Source organism: Mus caroli, unplaced genomic scaffold, assembly GCF_978045245.1.
Source record: "Mus caroli unplaced genomic scaffold, Mus_caroli_1 scaffold_6, whole genome shotgun sequence".
NCBI lineage: Eukaryota > Metazoa > Chordata > Mammalia > Rodentia > Muridae > Mus > Mus caroli.
Window position 1 is genome coordinate 68,546,054 of NW_028227261.1, and position 13,947 is coordinate 68,560,000.

General features: G+C 42.4%; 1 protein-coding gene across 9 annotated transcripts in view; it reads left to right on the top strand.

Annotated features, from left to right (window-relative positions):
* The window catches only part of Slc24a2 (solute carrier family 24 member 2), a 245,733-nt gene that overhangs the window by 224,148 nt on the left and 7,638 nt on the right, over positions 1–13,947 (top strand). For 8 of the 9 annotated variants that reach the window (XM_029476317.2, XM_029476319.2, XM_029476320.2 and 5 more), the window contains 2 exons: positions 1,595–1,761; positions 6,423–9,483. In XM_029476317.2, the coding sequence (XP_029332177.1) occupies positions 1,595–1,761; positions 6,423–6,672 (417 nt within the window). In that variant the 3' untranslated portion in view covers positions 6,673–9,483. Of the gene's footprint in view, positions 1–1,594; positions 1,762–6,422; positions 9,484–13,947 lie in introns of those variants that run through there. The other variant, XM_085839192.1, reaches the window with a different exon arrangement.

Sequence of the window (13,947 nt, forward strand, 5' to 3'; positions counted from 1 at the left end):
TTCAATAAGGATGTTGCTTGCATGTAGATTACTTTCCTTTCTTTTTTAAAGTTTTTAATTAACATTTATTAGTGGGGGGAAGGGCAGGTAGAATTACCAAATTGCTCCTCTTCTTTCACCATGTGGGTCCTGGATATCTAACTCAGGTTACAGACTTGGTGGCAAGTGTCTTTACCTGCTGTGGAACTTACCTTCTAATGGGGGAAGGGCAGTGAATCTGTATGTCTGGGGGACTAAGTCAGCTCAATGGACTTTGAGCAGACTGTCAAAATAAAAACCATTTTCTTTGTGACTTTAAGTTACCAGGAACCAAGATATTATGAACTTATAAATCAAAAGAGAGAGAGAGAGAGAGAGAGAGAGAGAGAGAGAGAGAGTTAGAAAGAAGTGTTCTATTCCCTAAAACATTTATTCCTGTGTGTTATTTTGCCCATTGAATGTTTCGAAAAATGCTGTGGGTGTCATAAATTCGACTATTGGAAAACATTGTCTAAAAGTTTTGAAACCAATGATTCACCAGCACCAGAAAAACATATAATTTTTTTTTTAAATCCCCACAAAACAAAGTATTTGAAGAAATAAAGGAAATAATGTATGGTGGCTTACAATCACTGTCCCAGAACTTAGGAAACAGACAGAAGCAGGAGGATCCTGAGTTCAAAGCTAGCCTAGGCTACATAGTGGGATGCTGTCTCAAAGAATCCAGGACTGAGTGTGTGGTTTAATGGTAGATACTTGCCTAGCATGTGCAATGCCCTGAGTTTGATTCTCCAGTATGGATGGATGGATGGATGGATGGATGGATGGATGGATGGATGGAGCTTCTAGGTGAGGCTAGACCAGTTCTTCAACCACAGCTCAGCAGCCTTAAATAAACACCTTGATGAAATAGAATACTGCACCTTCTCATTTTTCAATAATGATGCACTATTTACAAACCATCACTTAGCCCACAATCTCCTTGTAAGGTAGGTATTATAATCCCTACTTGATGGCTAGGAATGCAAGAATCAGAACACTGTACAAGGAACTGTTATTAATTGCCTGAGGCCCTCTGATTCCTTGATGTGGAGCTGTTTTGTTGATTTAGATTCATATTTCCAAGCCTGAGTATACCCACTGACTGCCAAGGTCCCTGTGGAAACAATACAGGTTATAGGTGTTTAAGAGTGGTGGAGGCATTAAGAAAAAGTTGAGAGACTAGCTTAACACTCAGTAAGAGATTAAAGGGCCCTAGGACTTGATGCCATTGTCAGGTGCTAGCCTTAGGTTCAAAGTCTATTGACTTTTTAAATGAATCTTGCAGCTTCCCTTATGCTGTGTGAGAAGACACAGTATGGTGGCTGAACTCAGAGTTTCTACAACTCGTTATTATTTGAGATAGCCTGTTTAATCTTCATATGCACATGGCTGACTTCCTGGGTATGGATGTTAAAGCTGTATAAACTCCTTTATCATTGATTACGGCTTGTTCATTTTTATTGTATCGGCACTTATCCCAAAACAAGGGCAGGGCTCATTAAAAAGGAGTCACATAGTGACACTGGGGTCTGTGACTTCCAACCCTCACACTTGTCCCTGCTGTCACATTCAGGTTGGAGAGACGATCGGCATTAGTGAAGAAATCATGGGTCTGACCATCTTGGCTGCTGGGACCTCTATCCCTGATCTTATCACCAGTGTCATAGTGGCCCGAAAGGGCCTGGGGGACATGGCTGTATCCAGCTCTGTTGGAAGCAACATCTTTGACATCACTGTGGGGTGAGTAAAATGTTCTAGAAGCATGCGCACCAACTCCACTTCTGTCTTTGTCTTCTAAGCTGTAGAAACATGAGCTGGTCCTCTAACCCAAAACTTCCCAAGTGCCCACTGAACTTAAGCCTGGGAGACCTGTTCCATTGAACCAGCTGGCTTTTTATGACCAGCAAAAACAAATACTTACATACAGAGTGGTCTAGAAAATAAGACTTTTGTTTACATAACTACCCTCAGCACACAGTATGACTATGCACTGTCCAGGAAAGACTGGGATACCTCTGGTAGTTTCCTGGTGGGTTTTTTTTTTCTACTCACACCTGGGCCCAACATTGACATTCTTTCTCCTTCCCTGAAAACTTCTGGCAGCGTAGGGTTTCTGAAAGGCAGAAGATAAGACATTTTTTTCCAACCTGAACAAACTGGAGTTCTTGGGAGGAATAATCTGTAGTGAGCCAGATTGGCAGGGACTCTGTTATCTCTCCCATTCATATAACTCGTCAAAAGTAATTGACAAATGACCCTGAATGTCAGCTCCTGAGAAGCTAAGTCACAGAGTCTCTATGCTTTCAGGATAACAGGGCTCTTGACCCTGAAGTTGGGAAATTCACTAAAACGCACCCACTTTCTTATTGATCATCTTGAAGGGTGTTCTTTTTCCTTTCAGTTAAGCCATTATACATGCATCTGTCATTGTTCATATAGTGCTTAGAGTTAGCAACTTAAAACACGCAACCGTCATGTGGATTATGTATGATCAACCTCATTTCTGCTTGGAAACTAGAAGGCACAGAGTTAGTGTAACTGGTGAATGAGATAGCTGGGATTAAAATAGGATCTCAGAGGGCAAGCACTCTGTCTCATAGTAAACTCCAGCTGTGACTTTGCAACATCCGAATCGTCTGTCAGAGACCAAGGTGCTCTCTCCTAGGGCCTTGTGCTTTTGCTGCCTGCCCATTAAACAGCCTCCTCATCTGTCTACAGGAAACTCTGACTTGTCTCTCCAGTGCCTGTCAAACCCCCAGGGCTCCTGCTCTTATAGACTCTGCATATTATATATCCTCACTATGATTATTTCTTCCTGCCGATCTGTGAGCCTTTCAAACATCCCCCTAATGAACTCACCAAAGCCTAGCCCATTCATTGTCCAGTGCATGGCATCTCACAAGGGCTTATCACAGGAACAGATAGAGGGTGTTTTCACAGAATTTGCTCTAGGATGAACTGTGTTTGTCAACTCTGCTGCTCACAAATTCACACTCACCTGAGTGGGTCCAGTAAGTGGGGAGGAGGGAGGATGTTCTAGTGTGAAAAAGAAAGAGCCCACTACAGTCTAAGGCTTCTAAGCATTCAGATGGACATGTTTGTCACGTTTTCCAAAGGTGTGTACTCTAACAAATTACAACATGTTCTTTGCTGGGTGTTATGAAATCATATAATCTTCCCTCCCTCTGCCCCGTAGTCTGCTACCAGAAGACCTTTATCTTTTATCTTCTCCTGCAAATATTTAATAATTGTTGTAGAGAATATCCAGTTTTGTTCTCTTGGACGGCACTTATCTTTTCCAACTTAAAGCCACACAGGCCTGGCACAAAGTGGCTTCTCCTAGTAACCTGGCAGGCCACGCGCACCGTTCTGCTCGGTGTTTTCATAACCCTTGGAACTGACAATCTGACTTCCAGTGTGTCTCCTCTTGCACAGCCTAACCAGTGTCGTTCAATAGCTCTTCTCTTTCTTGTGCTTTATGCTATTGTAGGCATTATTTCATTACAATAAATCCCTTAAAGCAGCATTAACAGACAAAATATTTTTTTAATATTTTAATATTTTAATATTTTCTCAAATTTTGTTCAATTTTATGTTTTTATTATCATTACATTGAGTGTGTTATTAACAATATAGTGAATGTAAATTTTCTCCACAGTCCTACCTACATTTCCTTCTGCACACATAAGTAGTAGATGGGGTTTTAGAAGATACATAAAAAAATGAATGGTGATCTGCCACCCACTCAAAATATGTGCATTTTACATGATTGAAGTTACCTCGCTAGTTTGATGAGTGCCCTTCATTTTTTTAATTAAAATTATATACAAGGCTCTACTTTTAGTCCTAGTACTTCAATAAATAGATATCATGTGAGGGGTGGAAGGAGAAGGATCAGGAGTCAGCCAAATAGCAAGTTCGAGCCAACTTAGGCTACAAGAGACCCTGTCTCAAAAATAAAAGTAAGAAGGAAAAATGAAAGAAAGACTAAAGTAAAATTACATCATGAGTATTTTCCTGTTATTACTATATGGCTTGCAGAGTTTGTGGTTTGGTTTGGCTTGTTTTGGCTTGGCTTGGCTTGGTTTGGTTTGGTTTGGCTTAGCTTGGCTTGGTTGGGTTTGGTGAATCATGGTCTCAGGCAGCCTGTATCAAAGAGAATGATCTTGAATTCCTGACTCTTCTGGCTTGACATCCCACGTGCTGGGTTTACAGCACTATGTTGTCTTAGGCAAAGCAAATGACGCTAGGGCACCTTGCATGCTAGTCACACATTTGTCCAGCTGTTCTGTAGCTCAGATCTCTAAGCTTGTGGTCTTAAATAGCTACATAACATTACATTGGCTTACTCACGATCTAACTAGTTCTTTGCTGCTAGAAATTACAAAAAGATCCCCAACTCTTTACTCAAATAAGGCAAAAGTGATCATTTTTCTGAATCAAGTCACACTTGTAGCCCATTCTCTTATGTTTCTTCACTGAAAACAGAGCTGACAGATCAAGAGGTGTGAGAAGTGTCACTCCTCAAATAGTTTTACAAACTATCAGAAGTGCTACCCGCCTCAACTTTACCAAAATCAGTTGTGCATGTGTATAAGTGTGACTGTGGGCTATTTGGCTTCCTACCCCATGACAAATATCTAAACTCTATCACCTTAAAGGCGAAGACATTTATTTTCACTCATGGCTTCAGAGGTGTCAACCTGTGGCCTTTGGGTAACCAGTGTGTCACAGTGGGAGCACATGGCAGAGAAGGCCTGTGTACCTCGTTGTGGCCAGGTAGCAAAGAAACAACAGAAAGGAGACAGGGCCCCAAAATCCCATTCAAGATCATGGCCCCAGTGACCTACCTTCCTTCCACCCTATCTCCTAAAGGTTCCATCACCTCCCAAGAGCCTCAGGCTGGAGACCAAACCTTTAACAGCTGGCCTTTCGGGCATGTTCAAGACACAGCTTTATAGTACAAAGTTTAGTGGAAGTCAAATGTTTTGGGTTCCTTGGTCCATCACGATGCACTGAAGTGTTAGTGAACAAAGATCTGCTTTAACATCACAGACTATGGTGTCAATCACTTGAGCTTTGCCTAAGTCAGCATAGCACCCCTATGTGTCTACACGTGCCAGGCCTAGGAATTCAAAAATGCATACATAATGCAGCCACTCATATTAGCTTATAAAAAGAAAAAGGAAAGAAAGAAAGAAGGAAGGAAGGAAGGAAGGAAGGAAGGAAGGAAGGAAAAGCATGCTATGTCCTATTTGCTTTTCCGTTAGAAAATTTTGTGATTCAAAAGGTTACTTCCTCCCCAACACCCCAGAAACCCAGCACACCTGACCCTTCCTAGGCTCAGCTGGGACCTGGCTGCATGCCTCAGAGCTGCCTCCAGAGGGCGGTATACCACAGGAACCAACTATTTCCCGCCATGTTTCTTTACCTACAAGGCTCAGTTAACTAACTCCTACTTGTTCCCAACAACTATTCTTCCTCATGATTGTCAAAGTCAGCACTCTGATTAGGAAACAATGGTTGTTGTCAGATTTCAAAAGTCAGCTCAAAGCAAGAAAACTAATAGGAAAATCTATAGTAAAGTTTTAAAAATTCATTATAAATGTAAGACCCTTTGGTTGGTTGGTTGGTTGGTTAGTTGGTTGGTTGGTTGGTTGGTTAGTTGGTTAATTGGTTGTCAGTTAGCTGGGTTTTTTGACTACAGAGTGAGACAGGATCTCACTATGTAGTTCTAACTGTCCTGGAGCTCTGTCTGTAGACAAGTCTGGCTTCAAACCTTACAGAGACAAGCTGGTCTCTGCCTCCTGAGTTCTGAGATTAAAGCATGTGCCACTATGCCCCACCCAAGACCCTTTTTTAGTAAATGGTTATCACCATATATCTTTCCCAGAATAAACTTCAAACTGCGACATTGTCCCTTGGTCCCCACCACCACCATACAATCTTATGGCATTTTAGGTCCTTCTTACTCTGTCTCCATTCTGAAAATTAGAGGCTCTCTTCTTTGTTTTCACCACTCATGCCTGTATCCTTTTTCTGATGCCCTGATCTCCCCTCACCCCATGCAAATTTTGGTTCACCTTTTAGGACTGAGAGCACACTGTAATCTCCTCTAGAAAGAAAACAGAAACTAATTTGAATCTAATTCAGAGGTCACCTGTAGCAGGCACCTCTTTGATGTTGTCCACTAGAGAACAAACGAGTCAGGAAGTTGGACAAGTGTCCAAGGGTTCCCCCCCACCACCTACTTCTTTACATAGTTTCCTGAGCCAATCATTTGTCCTAGAGACCCTAAAATGCCACCCTCCTCAAATCATAGACAGGCATCCTCTAGTGCTTCTTCACCTTACCTGACTGCTCCCTGTCCCTCTTCTCCTGCCTGCTTCTCTTCCTCTCAGGCTCCCACTGCCCTGGCTCCTCTACACCATCATCCACAGATTCAGCCCAGTGACTGTCAGCAGCAATGGCCTCTTCTGTGCCATCGTCCTCCTCTTCATCATGTTGCTTTTTGTCATTCTCTCCATCGCCCTCTGCAAATGGCGGATGAACAAAATCCTCGGCTTCATCATGTTTGGCCTCTACTTCGTGTTCCTGGTGGTCAGCGTCCTCCTGGAAGACAAAGTTCTCGTGTGCCCTGTCTCCATCTAGTGGAAAAGCCATATCTTAAACCAACAGCATGGATGGTCCCTCCCGGCTCTGGGCTCCAGGCTCCTTGCAGTCTTGAGAAGAGGCAGCTTGTGCACAGCCCTGGGAGGCAAGTATCCCTCCTTGGAAGGTTGGAGGAAGGATGGATTCCTACGGGGACATTCACTTCACAGGCACCTCACCCTTGCCTGATGAAAGGACTCCGTGTAAGAGGCAAAGAGGACCTCCATCACCACTGACAGGTACTCCTCGCTGGTCGGAGGTACATTCATTGTGATGACACAATAGAGGACAGAGGCTATGCATACATATAAATACAAATATTATAAATATATACACATGAGCATACAAATCTTGCCTGTTTCTGTACTATACCTCTTCTCCTATACCTATAGATTAATACATAACTGTACACAAACAGAAAGAATATATATATATATTAAAAACCATATATTTAAGTGCAAATGCATCTTTTCAGGGATAGCACTAGTATATTTATAGTACCTATTTGAAGAGGGGCATCAACCTTCAACCTTCAGTTTGTGCTTTGCCCCTCAAGTGCAAAAGCTGAATTAACAGAATCAGTAGGCAAAGTGCTCTTTGCTGTGGTCTCTAGCCTGCTTTGGATGTACTGAGTTTAGTGAAATTCTTTGCAGAAGGAGAGCTTAATAGAGGGAGTCTATAGGAGCCCCAGTTAGAACCTCTAAAATACTCTCACAAGCCAAAAAGAATCACCTGGCTCCTCCCCACTGGGGTGCTCTGAGACCTTCGGGACTCCATCAGACAGGTGACACTCAGACTGGGTGGCAAGGAGAGGGGTCTGATGAGGGTTGGGCAGTTTTGGTTTGGTTTGTTTTCTTGTAATGCCCCAGCATGCAAGTAGATGGTATGAATGAAAAACAAAATTAGTGCTTTTCTAGGACAGCAAAAATTATATAAACTGAACCTATCATGTTCCAGTGCACGGCCCATTATCATCAAAAGAACAAGGGCAATCTTAGCCATGATTGTCATCTGACATGTTTTAATGCCAAGGGCTCCCACACAGTCCAAAGTCCTGCCAAGAGCGCTGAGATGTGTGCTGAAAATCACCGTCCAGCAGAGGTGCTCAGTGGGGGTTGCCACCCAATGGGAACATAAGGGCATAGCTCCTTAGAGCATTTTTCAGTGCAGTCACAAAGGGCTGCAGTGTCTACAGATCATTCCCAGGAGATATAAACTAAAGTCTGGCAATGTTTGGTTGAGGCTGTTCAGGTTTGTTTGCAGAGGCCCCCACCCCCCACCCCAGAACAGTTTCCAAGTCCTGTGTCATGGATTTGGTCTGTAGACCCATACAACAACTGTATCCTGCCTCCCATCATAACCCCATCTGGAACTTTAGCATTCCAAGCACAGTGGAGACCGTACATGTTCCATCGTTTCTTTACACTACTTGGAAGCAGTCACTCTGATATCTTGCTCAGCTTCACATGGGGTCATCTCATTCACTGAGTGTCCCCAAGCTCTGTCTGACATCTTGTATGACTTCTACAAGGTTTATTTCAGTAGAAAATGGGACTGGCTGGCAGCAAATTACATTGAAAAAAAATATATGCAGAGTTTTTCATTTCCCTAAACCATACTTTCTCCTTAAAATCAACTGAAAAAGTGAAGAGAGGGTGACCACCACCACCACCCCCCCCCCGAGTGTAAATCAGCACACATCATGCACGGAGAATGTCGCTGCGTATTCATGCCCTGATCTGGCACTATGCCTATTCGGACTGTTGTGAACACCCCTTAACACAGGGAGGCAGGCAGGATGCAGAACTCAAAGCTGAATTTAAAAGGTCGGGTAACCCAATACTGCAGCTGAAGTTCAGCATTCCATCTACAAACCCTCCATTTACAGAGCAGGGCAACAGCAGGCAGAGCAAGCCCATCACCTCTCTTCACTCTTAGGCAAAAGGCACTTCAAAGTGGCGGCCCCCTGAGGACACAGGAAATAAAAAGGTCTGCCGCCTAAGAAATTGGCTTTCAAGTCTCTCCAACACTGCAGAGTTGGGGTTTCAATGGCGAAAGAGAAATCCATGCCCCATTTATCAAGGGTTGGACTTTGTATGGGGCAAGTATCTGGGTTGCTGCTTCCTTACAGAGAAAGGCAAAGGAAAAGTGAGTTTTCAGTTTTAAAAATCTCAGATTCTTGTCCTGGCTGCTCAGATAAGAGCGTGATGATTGTCGGATAAATCCTGATTTCTGGTTGGTTTATTGCTGAAAACGGATAATTTGTTTAAAAACCAACTACAAATAGACTGTAAAGTAAGAAAGGTCAGAGAATATCTTCTCCCATCATTACTATCCCCTCCTCACCAAGAAGCCAGGAAGCACCCCAGGTGCCTAAGAGCTAGGAGTTCTGCTTCATAGGAAGCATTGTGGTCCTGAACCAAAGTTGCTTTGAGAAGGCAACATTCCCAAAGTCATGGTGTCCCCCCTCCCTGAGAGGTGCAGGCACCATCTATCTGCTGCTAGCCCTTGCTGCCTTGTCTGAGGAGTGTGTGGCTATGTGGCCATATATTGTCCTGGGATCATTCGCATCGTTGTAAAACTGCTTCCTACAGGATAGACTTAGGTCATCACCAATTTCTTTCTTGCATGGCAGTGTGTGCAAGTGTACTGGGTCTGCTGACAGACAATATCCAGGGTGGCATCACCCTACTGGTCCAATCACACTTGGAATCCCAAAGCAAAGAGCATCAGATTTGACAGGCAAGGAAGAGGAAACTCATGCACACTGACCAAAGTGAACATTTTTGAACAAAAGGTTTTTTTTTTTTTATTCTGTGCACATATACACACAAACACTCGCATACCATTCAAACACTTCAACCCACAGAATGTAGGGAATGGGCAGCTGTGTCCCTGTTGCTTTCAGAGAAGTAAAAATATGCAACAAGAGGCATGGGAGAAGAATATTAGACTGCTGTCTCTTTGCTTCTCCAGAGCAGGGTATGAAATAATATCAAAAGTTCAACCCAAAATTTTACCACTCATCCTAAAATAAAGGAATTGTACCCAAATGGGAAATTTGGTACTCAGAGAAAAACCAAGCCAGTCTTGCTTGCTGTCATCTCTCCTATAGCCTTAGGCAACCCTGAAACAGGAGAGAAACTTGGTTCAGACTGAGGATTCTAAAATAGAAACTCCTAGATTCGAATTTGAGAGTGTCCATGACACATCCACCTGCCCTCTGGACCTGGCCAGTCTCTGATGGGATGAAGCATGAGATTAATGGTGTTATTCAACTTCCCAGGACCTAAACATGCCAGACAGAGTCAGCAGGGCAGAGTCCATGTGCAGAGGCTCAGAGATGGGGTTATTCATCAGCTCAGAAGATGATGCAGAATATCTGGAACCTCACTTTAGTGTCATAAAAAGAGGCAAGGACCGTCTCATATTCAAGGACAATGCTTTTTCAAAGGCCTCTGACAGGGGCCATTAGAAATTATTTCATAGGGAAGACATGAGTCAGGTAGTTTGGAGGCCTTTCAGCAAAACACAGCTGCCTCCGTGATTAGATTTTTGGTGACATTAATATATATCTGCTCCTGGCCAGAGAGACTTGGCCAACTCCCCTACACCACCAATTCCCACATCTTTTAAATGCCTCTGTGACTTAAGATGAAGTAAGATAATGTCTGTAAAAGAAGGTTATCCACACCCAGACCACCTTAACAGAACGTTGATCACAGGAGAGGCAACTGTTAGAGCTACTGGCCAGTCAGAGGGGGAGATGGAATTTAAAGAATTCTATTGAGAGAATTGCACTGAAGCGTTTGATAGGGTTTGATGCCTGTCTGAATGAAGCATTTCAGAGAATTTTGGTGGGCTTTCATACAAACACACATGCACACACACTTGAGTGTGCAGGCACACACACAAACTCTATTCTTCCTTGCCCCCAGAAAGATTGGGACTCCAACAAGTAGCAAGTTACAGACTGCAGGTCTGTTCCAGAAAAAGCATTCTATAGAAACTAACACGTACTCTTAATGTATTCACTTGGCCTAATAATTTTGAAGCTGTCATCCTCAATTCCCATGCCTCTCACGACATTCTTTTCAATTAGCAGACAAGGTCTTCCCATTAAGAGAGAGTTGGTAGAAAAATTTAAAACTCAAAGGGGGAGGGGGAAAGAGAAGATAATTTATTTGTAATAGGATTCCTAAGAAAGCAACCAAATATATCTATGGTGTTTAAAATGGTTATGAATAACAGACATTTTTAAACAGTTACGAGAGTCTATACATATTCTACATTCATTTGAAAAGCACATGTCAAGAAGGACTCAGGAAAGAAAGGTACCTGTGCCTTGCCCCAGTTTCTGTCTGAGTTCAGTTTACTGCCTTTGGATCTTTGTGGTCCTTTTTAATCTCACAGCTTCGTATTCTTTGAAATATATAGCTAAGAAAAGCAATAAAGGAAATACAGCCAGCTCAGATCCAATACATATTATTGCACCTTCGAGCTATTTCTCTCATGTCACTTGGCACTTTGGGTCCACAGAGGCTGTGGTTGCTGCAACAAGGAGGACATAGACCTCTGTGCAATCACAGATGTGCTCATGTTCGCTACATCTGGAAGTAGCTTGCTTCCCATGTAGACCGCCCAGACAGCATGCATCCACATGCCTTTCTCACACATAGACAATCAACCTCGCTTTAGACTACCTAAATGGCACCAAAGTCTTTAATCTTGTTTGTGAGTCTTTTCTTAAGAAAGGGTGGGAGAAAGGGCCACACAAAGGACAAACAAACGGATAAACAAACGCATGACCTAGCCAGGCTTTGAGAGATCAACCTAGTCCTGAAAGTTTAGGCACATGGGCTCAAATTATTGTACAATGAGGGACTAAATGGAGAAGTGTGGTGCCTAAGCCAAAGCACTTTTCCTAAGAGACTGATGGGCTGGGCTAGAAAATTAATAAGTAGCTAAGGATGAAGGAATGCTGTGGACTTGCATGGGCTCCCACCAGAGACTGATTCCACTGGGAGAATCTGTCTGCTGGTTACTAAAGTACAAAGGACCACTGACCATAAGTCATCATGGGATATCAGCAAAAAGTTCCTAGTGTAACCAAGTTCAATGTTTGACACTGACAGAAGAGTCCCATCCAGCTTATCCCTAAGACCCCACAGCTGATGACTTTTTTATTTGTTTGGTTTGGTTTGCTTTGCTTTTCTGTGTTTCCTTTGTGGCAGAAGTCAACTGCTTTTGAACACTTTTTGATCTTTTTCCATGACATGGTTAAAAGTTGCCACTGTACCTATTTTCATCAGAAGCATCCTTGAATTTTTGTTCATTTGTTTAGGTGTTTTCTTCTTCCTTCTCCTCTTCCTCCATCTCCTTTCTCTCCTCTTCCTTTTCTTCCTGCTGTTGTCACAGTGTAAATATTCAAAAGTTCTAGGCCTTTACCCCCAACCACACTTCCCTGTGGATGACTAATCCTTGGAGAAGTGCATTCTAATTGCTGTTGGATGGCAGGCAGAATCTGTAACCACAGAGGTACACAGTAGTGCAAATACCTTCCAAGGACCAGTAGACTTGAATACGGATCCAATGGGAGTTGGTTGTCAAGATAAGCACTGGGCACAGCGTAATCATAGAGGGCCAGTGAGGTCGAGGTTGCAGCTCTTTTTGTATCTTGCATCTTCTTCGTTCCATATAGTCAAAAGGGAAACAGGAAAGGAGCCACATCAAATTGCTCCAAGTCTGTGTGTGTGTGCTTGCCTACATTGATCCTGGGAGGAAGACATTTCAAATGGGAAGTCAGAGAAAGGACTGGAGAAACCCTTGTTATGAGTCCCATGGTGTCTTTACTTCCTTGTGCAGTAGGTTCCTAGAAACAGTAAGGTCACTTCCTGCTGTTTGGGGATGGGAATTTTCTCTTTGGTTGCAGTTTCTTCATAATAGAGATATAAATAGTGAAGACCTTGAACACTGACAGGTCTCTAAAACACCCAGCTAGCCAAAAGAGATACTAAATTTCTTAAATAATGTTACATACACACAAACAAGAGAAAAGTGAAATATCATTTCCTGGATGAAATTGCATGCGCTAATTAAGGGCAGAAAATTCCTTGCCAGTTAACTCAATGACTCTCCAACTCTTACCATCAGGATAAAACTGAAGGACAAAGGATGCCTTTTGGCTTTTTTAATTTTTTTAATATTGCACTTTATAGTATTTCATAAGAGACGATTGTCTTAATTAAAGCCATAAAATACCAATAATGCATATATTCAGGGCTTCTGGATATAGTCAATAAACAGTCCACGGGTCATTCTGTGTGTTGTTCGTTGTAAAATGAAGTTTATCTGTTCTGTTTTTATTACTTAAACTACTGTTCTAGACAATCCTAATCAACTAAAAAATTTTTAGGTGTGTAGTTTAATCAATCTTTGAAAAATCAAAGGAATTATTCATTTCATGGAAGAATTCTTCATTTCCAAAGCAGCTAGTTGCATGGTTTCTTTAAATAGCAAGTTCCACTGTTGCACTGAAAATATTTCCTTTTAAAAATCCTAGATTATTTTACAGGAATCCATTTGCTATGTTAAGCAAGATTCACCCACGTGGAGATTGGAGTGGATGGTTAGCTAACATGCCTGAAAATATTAGAATGTACTTGTGTTTTTATATAAATATATGATGTGTCTAAGAAGTTCCCTTATAAAAATGGCAAGCAGATATATAACCTGTCAATAATATCTTATACCTATATTTGTGTACATCACTGGGAGGACAAGCAAAAGCAATGGAGTTCATGGTGGGCTGGGTGATCAATTTCCTTTTCTGTCAAAACAGTTTCTGACTGAGGATGGTGAGCTGTTCATGTATAGATATGGACAGAAGCTCTCAAGACTAAAACCCCTAATATTTCACTTTGTAATGCAATCAGAGTGATAGCTGAGATGATTACTAAAGGGCACATAATAGCCTAGAATAATCCACCACAGCAGGGTAACTAGGTCATCTGTGTAAGCCCCAGTATTAAATACAACAACCCCATCAAGAATCTTAGGCTTGAACAGACAACTTGCTCTAAAGAAAAATATCTGAATGCAGAGTCAGTGACATTCCTCTATCACAGGCTGTGTGGAGGCCCAAGGTTCTCAAAGAGTCAGACTGTCCATCAGAGCTTCTGTTGAATTCGGCAGAGTCCACCTTGGTCCCTGTACCTAACCTTGTTCTTCCAAGTCTCAATAGCAACAGCTTCCATCTTCACAATGCAGACACAG